This window comes from Sphaeramia orbicularis, chromosome 8 (assembly GCF_902148855.1).
Source record: "Sphaeramia orbicularis chromosome 8, fSphaOr1.1, whole genome shotgun sequence".
In the NCBI taxonomy this organism is placed as follows: Eukaryota; Metazoa; Chordata; class Actinopteri; order Kurtiformes; family Apogonidae; genus Sphaeramia; species Sphaeramia orbicularis.
This window is the reverse complement of record NC_043964.1, coordinates 51,054,598-51,073,611: the sequence shown is the minus strand read 5'-3', so window position 1 is coordinate 51,073,611 and position 19,014 is coordinate 51,054,598. Positions and strand designations below refer to the sequence as shown.

The 19,014-nt window shown below is 38.8% G+C and overlaps 1 protein-coding gene across 6 annotated transcripts in view; it reads left to right on the top strand.

Moving 5' to 3' along the window:
• The window catches only part of rbfox1 (RNA binding fox-1 homolog 1), a 268,652-nt gene that overhangs the window by 196,725 nt on the left and 52,913 nt on the right, over positions 1 to 19,014 (top strand). For 4 of the 6 annotated variants that reach the window (XR_003936026.1, XM_030140969.1, XM_030140968.1 and 1 more), the window contains exons 8-9: positions 8,037 to 8,175; positions 16,618 to 16,657. Coding sequence is in view for 5 of the 6 variants with exons in the window: in XM_030140969.1 (XP_029996829.1) it covers positions 8,037 to 8,175; positions 16,618 to 16,657 (179 nt within the window). In the remaining variant the exon portion in view is untranslated. The remainder of the gene's footprint in view (positions 1 to 8,036; positions 8,176 to 16,617; positions 16,658 to 19,014) is intronic. The other 2 variants (XM_030140972.1, XM_030140971.1) reach the window with 1 other exon arrangement.

Genomic DNA, 19,014 nt, shown 5'->3' with positions numbered 1-19,014 from the left:
TGACTAACACCAGGAAGTCTAAGATCTATGTAAGAATATGGATATTACAACCGTTAGTCTAAGTGTCCAAAGATAATGACGTTGATCAAGTTCCCTATTGGCTTCAGTATCCAAAACACAGTGATGCATGGGTTCAGTGACTGCGTTTTCACTCTTCTCCCACCTACCCTATGGAATGATCTCCCCAAGGGTGACAGGCTGCTCTGGCCCCCAACGGGCACCACGAGACAGAAAACATGTAGATCAGGGGTGTCAAACTCATTTTAAATCAGGGGCCACATCCAGCCTAATATGATCTAAAGTGGGCCGGACCAGTAAAATAATATAAAAAACAGGATAAGAACTTTTGAGTGAAAAAAGTGAATTCCATAATGAAAATGTTTACATCTAGGAATTGTACTTGAACATAACATGAACAAATATGAACAACCTGAAAATTCTTTAGTAAAATAAGTGCAATGTTAACAATATTGCGCCGTAGTTTATCATTTATTAATGTGAATCACAACTTAGAGATCACAGTGGATCTACAAATACATAAGACATTCAATAACAGGACAAATATTATTAAAATTCCACATACTTCTCTTAAAGACGGCCTTACACTGTGCGAGTTTAGAGACGATTTCTCACTCGTGCGACTCTTTCTGGGATCGGGCCAGATGTGCCTCTAATCGTGTGTCGTGCTTCGTGCAGTGTACATGGGGTAAAGAGAAGCGATTAGCACCTCACGACCACCTCACGACCAGCAATCGTGTGTTCGCAAGGAAAACGGAGCTGTTTGAAATCCTGCTCGCTCCTCGTGAGTGTATCGTACTGTCAAAGCAGTGCCATGAACCGATGTGCCTCAAATTCTCACACTGTGCATGCGCAAACACAGACGGGTACAGTAGCGTACAAGCTAACAGTAGCCGGCTGTTGTCCTAGTGCAGTTTAGCTTTTGCAGGTTACCTCTAGTTCCTGCTGTAGGATGACAGCCCATACTGTCCACGTCTGGACAACCAGTGCCTGCACCAAACACATCGTTGTCTTTTCTTCTTTTTTGATTCCTCACAGATAATGGCACATATTACCAAAGCAGCTCGTTGGTTTTTGTTTAGCACTACCATTTCGTGACTCACGCCAATACACAGTCGTCTATGCACTTTTACGGATTCCTTGGTATTTTAACGTTGTATTTCCGGATACAACACTCAAACGTGTCGTGCGTCCTGTGGTGTATGGTCCTACAGTGTGAGCAGTCAGGTCGCATACGAGCGTCGGTCCGTGCAGTGTGAGAACATGAATCGTGAGTCTGACTGTACGACTGATTCGCACAGTTTGAGATGGAGCTGCGTGCAACGATCGAAATAATCGCACAGTGTATGGCCGCCTTAAGACATTTCAGATATTCACATTTTTTGTTAAAGGCTAGACTGTAAATGTAAACATTTTTGTGTAATTGTACTTTTTTTACACTAAAAGAGACAAATTTACAGTTGTCATTATTTATAGTTTATTATGATAATATTTTACTGGTCTGGTCCACTTTAGACTGAAATGATCTAAAATGATTTTAACATCCTTGATTACCTCCGCCAAGGAGGTTATGTTTTTGCCAGGGTTTGTTTGTCTGTTTGTTTGTTTGTTTGTTTGTCTGTCCGTTAGTGTGCAACATAACTCAAAAAGTTATGGACAGATTTGGATGAAATTTTCAGGGTTTGTTGGAAATGGGATAAGGAAGAAATGATTAAATTTTGGTGGTGATCGGGGGTGGGGGGGCCCACGGGGGGGGCCACTGATCAGCCTTGGCGGAGGTCTGCGCTCTCCGAGTGCTTCTAGTTGTTTATATCTTCAGTGTAATTTTTGCATTTTACAAATTCATCCCAGGGGCCGGATTGAACCCTTTGGCGGGCCGAATTTGGCCCCCGGGCCACATGTTTGACACCTGTGATGTAGACAGAGAAGAAACGGTCGACATATCCTGGGTGTTTTCTCATAGGATATGTCATCATGACCCATCCATGCCTTGTGCTCTGGACACCTGGTATTTACAGACAATAGTCTAATATTATATTTCTCAAACAGTGACATATGAGTAATATTATCTGTTAAACACAGCATTGGGAGTAACACATTACAAAGGTAATGCATTACAGTAACAGATTACTTTTTGCTGCAATGCAGTAGTGTAAGGTATGACTAATCAATTTCCAGTAATATTTTACTCGGTACATGTTCAATAGCGCTCGTGTTAGAACACACTTTTCGCCCATAATTTAATTACTCAAATGGAAAAAAAAACAGCGAGACCTTAAAGCTGCGTATGACTTTCGTGACCAGTTTTTCATCAAATCTGTAAAACCCGAGTCCTAGTCTAAGTATCACAAATCCATAAGTCTTTCTGTGATTACGCACCTGAATGTCTTCCCATGGAGAACAGTTTTGAAGTATGAGCGAGCTTCATACTAGCCAGCACTGAGCTTGCACATGCTCAGTAGAGCAGCCTCCGCTCACTCAGTTCACATGTTCATCTTGTTGAGGCAAAGTCACAAGATGCAACAGCGCTGAGAGAAGAAAGTGAAGCCAAAAATCCCAAATAAAGTGAAGTGAGTGAGAAAATGCCAGAAATTGTTCATATCTGCATTTGAATAAATACCTAAAAATATCGATACAGTACTTTTTAGCTTACAGGCTGATAGGTTGTAAGCTATTGTTGTCATGCGGCGTCCGTCGTCGTCGTCTGTCATCATCTGTCGTCCGTTACAAAACTTTGAATCGTCTTCTCTGAAACTACAATTCCAATTGACTTCAAACTTGGTATACAGCGTCTTTATGATGATGTCAACAAAAGTTAGTGAAATTATTTGGATCCAGATCTGATCCTGGATTTGGTGCGACTTTGAAAAATGTCCCCATTATAAGAGATAGGAAGTGGATCGATGCAATAATAGCCTCTGGTATGTCTGTCCATCACCTAACCCTCTGGACCACACAGCCCCCCCAAATACCATGATAGATGACCTGTCTTGAAATACCATATTTTCATTCCAAAGGCATTCAGGCACCCTTTGCTGCATATAGATCCTTAAAGTCCTTCCATTGTTATTTGATGGTTACATACTTTGAGATATATATTGCCAACACATTTCACTACAGTTTATGACCAAAGTTGACCTGTGGTAAGTCAATCAAGCCATTATTGTATGCACATTGTTTCCAGAATAAAATATGTGAAACACTTGTTTCAACAAAGCCAGGTGTATCAAAGAATAAATCCCGACCGTCCATGCTTTCAGCTTGGGCTATTTCTGTGATATAATAAATACACAGAACTGGGTGATAATAAGTGGCATCTGGATACATTTCCCAAAGCTTTTAATTTGGCCGGTAAGCTACAGGGCCACTGGTCCTATTTTTAATATTGATACAGTACCGTGAAATGAAATATTGCAATACATTGAAGAACTGAACTTTTCTAACACCCCTACCCTCCGACCACCACTGAACATTTATACACTTTCATACACGAGCGTGAGTGACACTGGAGTAAAGGTTGGTGAAGTGTCTTGCCCAAGGACACAACAGCACATGACCAGAGCGGGATTTGAACCGCCAACCCTTTGGTCATTGAACAACCCGCTCTACCTCCTGAGCCATGGCCCCCCAAAAATCTCTGTCATCATTTATACTGACCAGAAAAAAGCAGCATAGTGATAAAAAAAAAAAAAAAAAAAAACATGTAAAGAAGTGACAGTGTTGTTCTTGTGGAAATGACACCCATTTGACTACGTGATCCAGTGTTGAAGAGGTCTGGTACTCACTTAGGAAGAAGTCACCGGTGTAACTTTAAGGGTCATCCAGCCTCGAGGTCCGAAAATCAAGGTGACAAAAGATGAATAGGAACAATTACCGGCCTCACTCGTCTCCTTGTCTCTCTTTGAGAAACTCTTATCCTTTGGCTCAAACCTTCCATTTTTCATCAGGTCAATGAATGATTCACTGTTTCTATTAGCATTTTATTAGATCTCCCTTTTGAAGAGATGTATAATTAGGGTTGGAAATGGCACCTCGATCTCCCTCTCAACCTTCACTCACCCCAGCTCTCAAATTAAGCTTTGTGTCAGTCGTCCCCCATTAAGATTAATGATAAGTTAATAACAATAGCTCTGCTCCGCTGCTGCTCTCACTCTTAATTCTTTCTTTCTGTCTCTTCACCTTTTATTCAACAACAAACGCTTGTTCCAGGATTCACATGCACATATCACCAACAGGTGTACGGCTTTGTGTTGTAACACTTGGAATAATCTCTGCATTCTATGAGGATTTTTAGAACAGTAATGGTGTACGTTCTCTATCAGTATGAAATGTAAGGGAACAAGGGAATATCTGTTTTAATGATCCAAATTACATCCAAAAATAACAAAGAGAGACTCTGGGTTTTAAAAGGCGCATTCCTTTTTACTGCCACAACTTAAAAACACATACAACTTTCACAACTCGACTTACTTCCAAGAAAATTCCTAAGCCTAATGGGAAATGTAGTTATATTTATGCTACAATCTTAGCATTCACTATTGTTTTTTTTTTTAACTCCACTTTTAACATAAATCACAAATTAAATGTATTGTAACTTTTACTCTGAAATAAATTAACTGCAATTGCATATGCATCATGAAATTATAATAAATAAAACACAAATTACTTATACTTTATCTTCCCCAAATAAAGTCACAACTATATTGAGACACTTTTGAGGGATACAAAACACTAAAACTTGTAAGCAAAATCATATGACTTGTAATGAAATGCTCAAAAAATGGACAATTATGTAACGAATATGCATTATATAGATGAAAACATCACTTGAAAGTCCTGTTGTCATGATGCAAAGTGTTTCTTTTAGTGTTGTTTTAGTGTGGCTTAAAATGTTACTGCCTCTAATAATTTAATCTAATCCTTTAAATGTGAATAACCTGAACAAATATGAACAACCTGAAATGTTTTAAGATTAATAAGTGTAATTGAACCAATATTCTGTCCATTACAAGATGTTTTGTGCATTTGTAGATCCACTGTGATCTGAAAGTTATAATGTACATGAGGAAATGAGAATCTGATATATAATACTGTTAAAATTGCACTTATTTTTCTCGGTAGTTTGTAAATATAGAGTTATAAGACCATCAAAAGTCATCAGAAACAATGGTTATGCAATTATCATGTGACTAAAACAGACAGAAAAGAAAACATGGAATGTCTAAATGCACTGTTTTTGTCAGTACAATGCCATAGATATTGTTGTAAGAACTGATTTTGGTTATTATCAAGAAAACATGTTAAATGAATAGATATCAGCTCTGAAATTAAACTACTATGAGCTATTTTTGTTTTTATCATTACATTTGTCCAAACAAATGGACCTTTAGTTGGACCAGGCATTAAAATGAACAAGAATTTGAAGAAAACAAGGGGTGGTCTAATAATTTTTTCTGCAACTGTAAACATTTGCATCATGTAATTTTACTTCAGTGCACTGAAATGAAGAGAAAAATATTGGAGTTGACATTTTATGCATGTTTTTTTTTTTTTTTTTATTATTTTACTGGTCTGGCCGACTTGAGATCATATTGTGCTGAATGTTGCCCCTGAACTAAAATGAGTTTGACAGCCCTGATTTAAAAGTGTACAACAATGTTCCTTAAAAGCTCGTGTCTAATAGCTCTAATCTTAAATTAGATTTTTTTGTCATGAAAGGCTACGTTCAGACTGCAGCCAAATGTGGCCCAAATCCGATTTTTTGCCGCTATTTGACCTGTATCTGATCTGTTAAAGACAGTTTGAACAGCGAAAATTTTTTTTTTTCAAATCCGACCCAGGTCATTTTGATATTTGGTCCTAAATCCCATACATATCGGCTATTTTGCAATGAGACGTCAGTCTGAATGGCCAAGTCGCATTTATCCGACCTTTACGTCATTGAAATGCCAGTACAGCACGACTGCAACACGCTTGTGAACAGATATAGGTCGCCGGAGATGAGTGTCTTGTCATGAGAGTGTTATGGAGAGGCGGTCACAGATATATTTAAACGTTCTTGTTGACATTCGAAAATTATGAATAAAGTCTGTGTCAGTGAAGCCGCTAACGTCACCATCCCACCACTCCTGACTCCACATCCAAATACTCCGTTGTTCAGACGTAGCAATAATTGCACCACAAAAGGCCACAGTAAAAAACCTGGCTCTCCTCTTTTTTAATCTTCTACTTAAAATTATTTGTCTGTAATGGTGCTGACTTCGGTTGTAGAGAAACTTTATCTGTGCCACACACACGCCGATATGAGATGCCTCCATATCAGAGGCGATTTCTCACAGACTGCAAGGGAAGCTCGGCTTCCCCTGAAATTACAAAAATTAAATGGTTAAATATGTTCGGTTGTGTTGACATTTCATTGACTCCAAATGTGTTAGAACACGTTCATCTCACAGACGAGTTCGTTCAGAATCAGCTTTATCACAAACCAACAGACTCGATGTTGTTCACTTCTCCTCCATTCCCGTTGCGCTGTTTTCTCATTCCATCTCTGCTCAGTGCATTTGTCCGTAGATGCTCAGTGTCCATGCACTTCAATGGGACTGAGTGGAACTGTTTTTTTCATTGCCTCAAAACTGGACGGTAATTGGATAAATGCCATGATGTTGTCCCGCCCCTGGACGCTTGGCATCTCTGGGGGTGAATGGAGCTGTGGGCGGAGCTTGGCTGGGCTGGACGCCAGGCTTCCACGTGTTGATTGGAGGATCAGTCAGAAGGTTGAATCTCGTTTGATTGACAGCTATTTTGAGATCTACTCCTTCACTGACACAGTTCAGTTTAATACCGTCGCACATTCTGCTGTGAAATCAAGAGAGAAACCACTACGAAATTACTCGTTCATTTCTTGCACTGTAAATAAAACATACTCATTGTACTTCCTTGTTTCAATTTAACATAATTTCAGCGTTTTCTTGTTTAGTTGGTACGATAAGGTCACTGACCATTTTCTTAAAAAGGAACGGAGGGCCGAATTTATGTTTAAATAGGTTGACTTTTTTTTTTTTTTTAATGTAAGCCGACAATGAGCTTCCCCTCTGACAGACGAGCAGCCGCCACTGCTCCATATTTACTTCCGTAAACAGTGCGTGCTGCATGGTCACGTATTACATCAGGACCTCTTTTGCGCATATGGGTCACTTCAGGGTCGCATTCAGTTCAGACTCAAAACAAGGTTCTAATAGTTTTGGATTTTTCATTAGTTTAGTTTTATTTAGTTATGAATTTTTTTCTCTAATTCAGTTGGTTTTAATTCGTTTTTAGAGCAGGTTTGATAGTTTTTATTAGTTTGTGTTATTTTCTAAATGCTTAGTTTTAGTTTAGTTTTAGTGTTAATTTTAGTTTTGTTGTATTTTTCTATTCTTTGCCGTCGTATTCAAATAAATCCCAGACAGGACTCTGCTGCTTTCTCCCAACTTTAGTCTAATGTATGAAGTATGAAGTATGTTTCCAGGTAGAGTGGGGACCAGAAGACGACTAAACGACCAGTGACGAGAAGTGACGGACCGTGAAGTGTCGTATAGTGCCGCTAGCTGACATTGCTAGAGCGAAACAAATCACTTTCGTATCAATCCGACGTTGACAAAGACGAAAACGAAGGGAATTTTATCCATAATTTTTATCCATTTTAGTTAGTTTTGTAAACACGCAATACAGTTTCAGTTAGTTATCATTTTTTCTTTTAATTATAATTTTTATTTATTTCAGTTAACAAAAATGTTTTTTCAATTCTAGTTTTCATCTTTTGGTTAGTTTTCGTTAACGATGATAACCTTGACTCAAAACTGATAGAAGTCGCATTTAATTTATAATATGAACAAGCACACAAAAAAATTGGATTTCACAAAAAAATCTGAATTGTGCATTAAGCCCTGCTGTCTGAACGTAGCCTAAACATCCCCATGCTTACAGCTTCATGTCTTTCCCATACACAGCCCTAATCGTATGCCATGCTCTGCCTCCAGTCCCAGGTTTTCCCTACCCAGCAGCCAGTGCAGCAGCAGCAGCGGCGTACAGAGGAGCCCACCTACGGGGTCGAGGTCGCACCGTCTACAACACGTTCAGGGCAGCCACTCCATCGCCCCACATCCCAGCGTATGGAGGGTGAGTGTCCCGTCTCATTCCCGTCCCGCTGTCATTTCTGCCTCTTTAGTCTCTCCCTCTCCCTCATCCAATGGCAAGTCCCAAATGTCTGTGCTCAGAGTCAGTGGAGCGATGCATGCCGGCCTTGCCTCACAGCGATAACACACTCCTACTTCCACAGCATGCTGAATCAACCGAAGGGCACGCTCCAAGACAAGTACCTTTGCACGGACTCATGGGAAATGACTGTCAATTTGGCCTTGTACTGTGGTGTCATTTAGTGAGGATGTGTTCATGGGGAAATGGGAGCTCCTCCACTGTATTCCCACTGTTTACCCTCCAAAAACCCAGAAACAAAACCCAAAAAAAAAGCATTAGTAACCCCTTCTGACCCTCTATGGCTGAATGCTCTGAAGACAAACCAAAAGAGCAAAGATTTGTGGGCAGTCAAATCTGATTTGCAATTGTTCTGTTGGTTCTTTTCATTTCTTTTTGCTCTTTGACTGCAAGCAAATGGACAGTAAGGAGGCTGGATAGGAGTTAGTTTAAGAAGGAGAGAAGAGGCGCTCAGCATCAATTGTGTCTCATTAATATTCATTACAAATTCTGACATTAAATTGATAGCATATTGCAGCTAACTGAGCTGAAGTAACAAATGACTTCATTTCTTAATGTTACAAGTCACAGTAAATTTTCCCAACATTCAATCAAAATGAATGCGGTAGGTGACGGGGTGTCAGTGAGTAGGCAAGTGAAGCTCAAACTGGTGCATCAACACAGGTAAACTGAAGCAAAGCCGGACAGATGACATGTTAGAGCACACAGGAACTGTAGCCTTAGATGAATAATAGTAAATGTGTTTAGTAATAGTTCTGAGGTGTGAGAGTTAAGGAGACAGAAATGATTCCAAAGTGCTTTTGACATCTACGTTCACAATCAGTAACAGCTTTAGACACTAACACTATACACACACATACATAACTTAACCCTTTTTAGGGCACTTATTGAAATACTCTGAAATACAAATTTTCAACCTTGGTGTTTTATTGGACATCATTATCTACCACCTTGACAACAGTTTCCCTCCTCTTGCCATAAAACATCCAAGCAGCACTTGCGAAAAAGTAAACACATGCAATAAAACAACTGTTACAAGGTCGTAAACTGACAAAAATCACTCATATTCACTATTTCCAGCTTCAAAATGTCTATAAAATCCTTTCCGAATCACTGTATAGGGTAATAAAAAAAAAACAGCAGTCTTCTTGAACTCACTGAAGGACGGGAATGGACCCATTTTTTACCTTGTAAAGCCTGAATAATTAAATCATTGACCCAAAATTCTGGTTCTTTGAAACTGGAGCCTTTATTGGTCCTTCTGAACAACCAAAAAACATTTTTTTTCAAATACTAATTTCCATGTATGAGTTTCAATTTTGTATCATATTTGGTACATTGGGTCTCAATGCTCAACTATTATTATTTTTGAACAAACAAAAACATAATATAACATAACTAGAAAAGCACTCGGAGAGCGCAGACCTCCGCCAAGGCTGATCAGTGGCCCCCCCCTGTGGGCCCCCCCACCCCCGATCACCACCAAAATTTAATCATTTCTTCCTTATCCCATTTCCAACAAACCCTGAAAATTTCATCAAAATCTGTCCATAACTTTTTGAGTTATGTTGCACACTAACGGACAGACAAACAGACAGACAAACAAACAAACAAACCCTGGCAAAAACATAACCTCCTTGGCGGAGGTAAACATGTCTTAACAAATTGGTAATTCCTTTTGTAAATGGTCACAGTTCTTCCTCCTTCCTCATCAATGACAGTCTTGTAGTGTCACTGGAAAGGCCTCTGGTGAATGAATTCCTCCCCCTGGTGGATTATCTGTGTATTGCATGTATCTAGTTGTATACATCAGTTTGTTCAAGAAAAAAAAATCACACTGATCATGCAGAGGGCTTCAAAACTCACGGTTCAAATATGATACATTTGGCGTTATAGGGTTAATGTTTGCGGAAATGACCAAAAATAGTCACTTGCCCGGTAAAGATTTAACACATATTACTACCCATCTGTCTATGTCTGCAACCATAGTTAATTAGCATCATATATTGGAATGAATTGAGTTTTTCCCAAATAAATTCATGTGACTGTACCTGTTCAATAAATAGTGTAGTTCCTTCTGTCTACTCTAATATTTTAGATTTAATACAGAATTTTAATTTCCTTTGTAATATCTCTCATTAATACCATTGCAACAAGTGGTGCCAGGCACAACAAACTCCGCCCCTCTCATGTATTGTAGCTTATTTTGATATCGATCTAGCTGATGTCACCATGTCTATGTGTGTGCTGATGTCAGCATAGACACTGACAGCATAGACAAATTTTGGCTATTTGAAGTAAACGGGAATTTTTTATTTATTTATTTTTTAATTAAAAAAAAAAACATTTACTTTGACCTACTTTTCCCAAAATGTAATCACAATTTGGTATGAATCCAACTAATAGTTTTGTTACTAAAGTGTTAACAAACAACCAAACAAACAAACCAACAAATCAAACTAAAAGCAATACCCCTTGGCTCCCCTTTTTTTTTTTTTTTTTTTTTTTGGAGGGGGGGGGGTAAATATATTCAGTCAGACACAGATAGACTTACAATAGATACAGTTTGCTAACAGTAATGAATTTGCAGTGATTTTGGATAATATGCCACTGTTAAAACAGAACTGAAATAGTGAATCCATCAGTGGTCAAACTGATTTATGTCATTCCACCATTTTCACTCACTGTTTAAACCACAGGTGTCAAACATGTGGCCCGTGGGCCAAAACTTGCCCATCAAAGGGTCCAATCCAACCCATGGGATGAATTTAGTAAATGCAAAAATGACACTGAAGATACTGAAAATCAGTGGAGTCAAAATAGTTTGAATTCAGGTTCAACATCCAGACCAATTCAATCTAAAGTGGGTCAGATCAGTAAAATACTATTATAATAACCTATAAATAATGAAAATTGTGTCTTTTTTTAGTGTAAAAAAAAGTAAAATGACATGAAAATGTTTACATTTACAAACTATCCTTTAAACAAAAATTGGGAATAACCTGAACAAATATGAACAACCTGAAACGCCTTCAGAGAAGTGAGTGTCATTTTAACAACATTCTGCTTGTTACTAAATGTTTTGCGTAATTGTAATTGTAATGTTCTTAAGTTAGAATGCACATATGTAAATGGTAAACTGAGGCAGGATATTGTGAAAATTTCTGTTATTTTTCCTAAGACATCGTGTTGTTCAGATTTTTAAGGAAACTCTGTAGATGTAAACATTTTCAGAATGTAATTTGACTTTTCTTTACTGTTATTATTTTACTGGTTAACACTTGAGATCATATTGAGCTGAACGTTGAACCTGAACTTAAATGAGTTCGACACCCCTGTTTTAAACTCTATTTGCATTAGCACTGGTAACTGCTAAATTACAGAGTAAATGAGAAAAGTGGGTTTTTTGTGTTTTTTTTTTCCATTGAGCATTGTTTCCATAAAATATTGAAGCCTTCAGTCTTTTATTGTATTACTGAATATTCTTAAATTTGCAAGACATGGTGTGTGTGTGTGTGTATGTGTGTGTAAGTGTGTTCTGCAGAATATGCCAAGACATTTATAACATTTTACCAAAGGACTTGTTCAGCCAAGAAATGAAAGCAATTAGCAACACAGTCTTTCTACCATTATGGGCTGAAAATGGTTGTAAAAGGCACCTCATATCCAAGTTTTTCATCTAATGTGTGTCTATACTCCTTAGTATTATTCAACACCTTACACTGATAAGTATAAATATATAAATGCAAACTAGTTTTTGTTTATTGTTTACATCAGTGTGTATTAGCAGAGCTCCATCTGGGCATGTTTGACTGAAAACTGTCAAAATAAATAAATAAATAAATAAATAAAATAAAAAGTCTCCCCTTATTATTTCTGTAATCATTGAGTTGACAGTGTACAAGATTAGAAATTTAGGGTTTAGAATTTTCAGTGTTTTAGACCAGGGGTGTCAAACATGCGTGCAAAAATTACACTGAAAACATTAACAGTGAAGGGTGGTGAACTCGTTTTAGTTCAAGTTCCACATACACAAAATAAAATAAAAATAAAACAACAGCATTATAACCTATAAATAATAATAACTCCAAAATCTCCTCTTGGTTTAATGTGAAAAAAGTACATGATGCCTATAAATGTTGACAACTCTAAGTTTTTCTCTTAAAAATAACATTAAATTATGAAAATATTTACATTTGCAAACTATCCTTTAACAATAAAACGTGAATAACCTGAACAAATATGAACAACCTGAAATGTCTAAAGAAAATGAAGTGCAAGTTTTATAATATTCTACCTGTTACTGAATGTTTTGTGCCTTTGTAGATCCAATATACACATGTATAAGTGAGTTTAGGTGTAATATTGTTAACATTGCAGTATTAATTTTCTTAAGAAATTCCAGTTTTTTGAGTTATTTATATCTTTTTTTTTTTTTTTTTTTTGGGATAGTTTGTAAATGTAAATCTTCTCAATTTAATGTTTTTTTTTTGCGCTGGAACAAAAAGAAAAGTTTGGGATTGTCATTATTTATAGACTATCATGTTATTATTTTACTGGTCCGGCCCACTTGAGATCAAATTAGGCTGAATGTGGCCGCTGAAAGAAAATGAGTTTGACACCCTTGTCTTAGACTGACTTGTGCTTCCAGCCATGCAGAGCAGCGACTGTTATTGAAGATACTTTAATTATAAAACCAGATGATTAATGTTCTGACTTGAGGACACCTAAATGCAACGACAGTATGAACATTCCTGTGGACTAGAAGTGGTGCTCGGGTGGCTTTAATTCCTTGGCAGTTTTTTTATTTACAGGTAATGAACAGCTCAGAGAAGACCTTCATTGTAAATATGAAACACACTAGTGTCTCCAGATGTGTCTGTATAAGCTCATACAGCAGCAGAGGAAGTGTCACCTCAGATGAGGACGATAGGCGTTTGGCTGAACACTTGGCTGTGGTCTCGACACAGATATATGCTACAGATTGTACTTTCATTAACGGGACTGCACCGCTTAATTGCCCCAGTGGCAGTCATATGGTGAATTATTAATGTGGACGGTGATGTACTTTTATTAAAACTGTCTCATGTGACAATGAGTAGATTCAAAATAAATCCTGTGTTATAGCTAGAACCCAAGTTTAATGTGTGCGTGTGTGTGTGTGTGTGTGTGTGTGTGTGCGCTCAGAAACATTCCTTCACGCCAATAAAAGGGCCTGACATGACAGCTTGTAGTATCAATAAGCCAATATGTGCATGTAGCCATGCTGCAGTCTGACAGAATATGTTTAATGAGTGAAATGGCTCTCTGGGCCACCTTGACATTTGAGAACTTATTGATTATCAGAGATAGCACAAATGGTGCGAAACAACTCTAATGGCTGGGGATATTGGAAACTCAGTCCTCTGAGGAGCTCTTCATGTTAAATGGAACTCCATGATGCAGGGCTGACAGCAGCAGCCGGCTGCTTTTTATTGGATGCCAGATGAGGAATGCTTCGTACATGTCATGCACACCAACATGCGTTCACGCACCGACTTATTGCATGTACAAGCATAGTTTAAATCACCGAACAGACGTCAATGGTACACGGATTACAAGACATGACTGTAGAAGTGATTAGATATTCTGGAATGAATGGTTTAACCATCGTGTTTATAAGGGATACCTGTTTACCCTGCAGTAAAAACAGGCTGTTCTTTGTTTGCTGGAGGGTAAGCACAGGGTGCGATTTGTTGGGGGGGGGGTGGGGGGATTAACCCCTCTCTGGATTTTACACCCCTACCTCTGCTCAATGAATTTCATCCTGGGGGGGGGGGGGGGGGCACCCAACCAACTGAAATAACAGGCAGGTTGTGACAGTTTTCTTCCACCTATATCCTACATTACTGGTAGGGATGCATCGATTCTGATACCAGTATCGGGCATCGGCTCCGATACTCAGCGTGTGTACTTGTACTCGTACTCGTAAAAGTAATCCGGTACAACCGCACTGATACTACTTATGGCAGCGTGACATTCACAGTTCAGTGCAGCAGGTACGCAGCGGTGGAATAATGTGTGAAGAGTGGAGATTTTTCAAAATAAATGACGGTGATGAAGTAACGCTGACTGCCAGTAACGTTACAGACACAGACAGATACGGACGCAGCGTTCTGTCCGTCCTCTGCGTACATTCCATCCGTTTTCCAGGTGTTCACAGATGCATACCCAGACGGAGAATGCCAGCAGAACTGTGGAGGTAGAGGATCTGTTCAAAGAGCCACTGTGTGAGTTAGAGAAAAACTACAGACAGATTTAGAACTACCCAGGGCTGGGCCTGTTTCCATCCTACTGATAATACTATGGGGGTACGGAGCGGTGCGGACCGCCACCAGCAGAAGTGAAAACCAAACTTATGGCTCATTTCTCTTTTCTCTACCCGCTGAAACTAAGCTTTTAAACCTTACCAGCGAAAACACTGCAACATCAGTATCCACATTAGTGTTACCTCTGTGGTCTCCATGTTTGTTATTACTGACTTTCTCCTCAAAAACGTTACTTTTCTTCGTGGCATTTATCCAGTATGGTTAATTAAGAGCAGCACCCTCTGGTGGATTAATTGAGAAACACTCATTCCAACACATTAAATGTCAATAGCACCACTTTGTTCCAGTCAGACTAATGACAACGACAATAAAGCACATTTACAAAAGGAACTAAGAACTGAAATGGGATTATTAAGTACTCGTATCGGTACTTGGTATCAGCAAGTACTCAAATGTATGTATTTGTACTCAGTCTGGAAAAAAGTGGTATCTGTGCATCCCTAATTACTGGCGTTAATGTTCACCTGAACTGCCAGCAGTCTCAGAATTTGTGAACATCCTCATGCACTGTGACGCCAGTGGATATAGGTTAGAAGATGTGAAAATGTCATGTAAGATCCACTTTATAACAGAGGAACAGAACCTGGAAGTCAGATGCTGAAAGTATGTTAAGTTTCACTTTCATTTCAGGCAAGCGGTAGTTACGTTATTTATGGACCGCACTCCCACGTATGTAACTGCTGCCCCCCCTCCACTCCGACAAATAAATAAATAAATAAATAAATTTTCCCCCGTCTGTTTTTTTTTTTTTGACAAATTGCACCCTGGGTAAGCATATTGGTCAGTTTGTCTGTCTGTCTGTATGCATTCTAGCAGTCACATTTGAAGCATTATTGATATTAAACCATGACCAAATGATTTGCCATGGTCTCTAGTCGACTTGATTAGTTTTTGTCAATAGTCAGCCAAAGTCCAGCTGAGATATAGGTCAAAGTTGGGGTCAAGCACCTAATTTGCATATTCAGAAAACGGCCTCTATCTTGAAAACTAAGACAGATATCGACTAATTTTGTATCATCGACTTATAGGAAGTCGCATATGACCTTTCATTTGGTACCAATTTTGTTGACCTTGGATGACCTAGAAAGGTCAAACGCAAAGTCATCAATTTCAAGATACTCAATTTTTGCGTCTTAACTCTCTCAGTTTCGCAGATACAGAGAAACGACTAGTACCACATTGTAAAGTGTGAAAAAATCAATGTATTTTTTCATTTAGCTAATAGCCAATCGCGTTGCTATGAATCATCATTGAAGTGGGTTACCTAGCAACAGAACAGAGCCTCGTTGCCATGGTGTCAGATTTCATGTACAGAAACAGACATGCCAGCTGAGAGGTTATTCAACTGAAAATGCCGGTGGAATTTACCAAGAAAGTAAAGAAAGTAAAAGAATGAAGTGGATCAGAGGATCTAGAACCTGTGGTTCTCCATGGGGTCAATGCACTAGTGGAATATGAATGTGTACAGATGTGGATATAAACTGGTTTACTGATTCAGAGGCAAAACAAAGCACTTATCCTAGTAACTACTGTACTGGCTTAATTATCATGTGTTGCTAAGATAAAAAAAGTTTAAAAAAAAAAGTCAAAGAACATGTCTCCTGTTCAGATTCGAAGCCCAGCATGAACCTGCTGCTGATTGGCTCCAAACAGAACCTAGGAGAACACCTTTTGGAACCTTCCCAGCCTCCTTATCCAGCCATTAGAGTGCAGAATAGTGCCTGCTGTCCATTCCTTTTGCCTCTTCCCTTCTTCTGTCTTTTTCCTTTCCTTTCCTTTTATTTTCGTTTCTTTTTTCTTTTCTTTTTTTTTTTTATTATTATTATTATTCTTTTGGGTCGTTTTAATTTTCTTTGGATTGTGGAGATGGGGTTGGTTTGTGGCTAGCCTAGTGCCTGCATGACAACATGCACTAATATGGATGTTTTTGTTTTATTGTGTTTGTTTGTCTGTTTGTTTGTGTTTGCATCCTCTGCAGTGTTGTTTACCAGGATGGATTTTATGGTGCAGATATTTATGTAAGTATTATTTACTGGTATGACATTGCATGGTACACCGCCATCTCCGTGTTCTCTCTGCCCTGTTGCTGCGCATATGCAAGCCCCGCCCCCTCCACACTCCATCCCCAGCTCCACCTTCAGCAGCCGGAGCACAAAGCCGGGCACATTACAGTCTGGATTCAGCCATGCAAAGCCCAGCAAAGACACCACACATAGACACGGACACTAAACTAAAGGAAAACACAGCGTTTTGTCGTGTTCTGTCAGTGAAGAAACAAATGATCAGTGTCACAATTTGATGAGTTCTTGGTTTAACAATTTAATTAATGCAATTATTGATGAAGTAAATAGAACGAGGTGGCAGCTCTTGCAGAATGCACCATTGTTCATAATTAAATCAAATTAAATCATAATAAACTCATTTGAGTTCAGGGGCCGGGCCTCCCCCCCCCCAATATGATCTCAAATGGGCCGGACCAGTAAAATGATAACATAATAATATAAAAACAATGCCAACTCCAAACTTACCTGTATGTTTTAGAGGAAAAAAAGGAAAATTACTTTATGAAAACGTTTACATTTACAAGCTGTCATTTAAAAAACTGTGAATAAGTCAATTTTAAGTGCAATTTTAACAATATTATGCCTGGGCTTCTCATTTCTACATGTGCATTAGAAGTTACAGATCACAATGGATCGACGAATAAAACAAATTGTTACAAAATGAAACATTTAAAGGTGCCGGAGACTTTCGTGACCAATTTTTCATCAAATCTGTAAAACCTCAGTCATAGCCTCAGTATCACAAATCTGTAAGTCTGTCTGGGATTACTCACCTGAGTCTCTTGCATTACGGTGAACAATTTCTTAGTGCCATCCACTATAAACAAACCATGTGTTTACAAACAGAGCCGGGAGGGAACTCAGGCATCTTCGGAATTTTGTCGCAACGTGCATTGCGGGAAATGGAGGTTCGCACAACCGTATGATTTTATGTGTTACAGCTGGGGCCGTTAATTGTTTTTTTTTATTTTCCTTGTCTGCGCCTCCCATTTTGGCCAACTGGAAACACCTGCAACCAATTCACCAGCCTACATAACGGGAGCTCCAACAATGAAGACCAGTGATTAGGTTTTTTTTGTTGGCTTAAGCTTGTGTTAATTTTTGAGTCATTTTGGCTGTGTACAATTTTTCCTTTTGTATAATAAATTCAACGCCTTTTTGTTGCCAGCGACCTGCTCTCCACGTTTTTCTTTGCTGTCTCCTGGAACATCTTTTTCTTTCTTTTAGTTTTTGTTACATGTCGGCACCCCAGACCTCCTGGCATGTAACAATGGATGAAACAAACATGACGCGGAAACGGCTGAAATGCAGAAACGGCTGGAGGAATATGCATAGAGGGAAGGGAGCTTCTGCCGTTTCTGTGTCGTGTTTGTATCAGCTGCCGCATTCAGATGGCTGCGTGAGCCTCTCTTTCCCACAATGCACATCATGACAAAATTCCGAAGATGCCCGAGTTCCCTCCTGGCTCTATTTGTAAACACATGGTTTGTTTATGGTGGATGGCACTAAGAAATTGTTCACCGTAATACAAGAGATTCAGGTTTTTTTATCCCAGAAAGACTTACAGATTCATGATACTGAGGATATGACTGTGGTTTTACAGATTTGATGAAAAATTGGTCACGAAAGTTGGTCACTCCCGCACCTTTAATAACAGGCAGGACATTGACAAAATTAATGTTGATGTTTTCTTTAGACATTTCAAGTTGTTCATATTTGTTCAGGTTATTCACATTTTTTTGTCAATAGATAGTTTGTAAAGGTAAACATGTTCATATTATTTTACTTTTTTTATATACTAAAAGTGAAGAATGTGGAGTTGTCATTATTTAGAATCTTTAGTTTGTCACACATGTAAACACGCACCACACACTAAAATTAGTCTTCTGCCTTTAACCCATCACTAGATCATGGATCACACAGTGCATGCTAGGAGCAGTGGCCTCACCATGTCAGGCGCCCGGGAAGCAAATGGGGGGGTTAAATGCCTTGCTCAAGGGCAAATCACCCAACAACTCTCCGCCAGTCCAGAGAATCAAACTGGTAACCCTTCAGTCACAAGCTGACTCTCCAATCATCTAGGCCACGGCTGCCCCCCTTTATAGGTTATCATGATAGTATTTGACTGGTCTGACCCATTTGAGGTCAGGTTGAGCTGAATGTGGAACCTCAACTAAATTGACTTTTAATATCTTCAGTTTCATTTTTACATTTCACAAATTCATCCCACGAGCCGGACTGGACCCTTAGACAGCCCAGTTTTGGTAATGTTTGACACCTGTGATCTAAAGCAATTGTTAATTTGACTATTT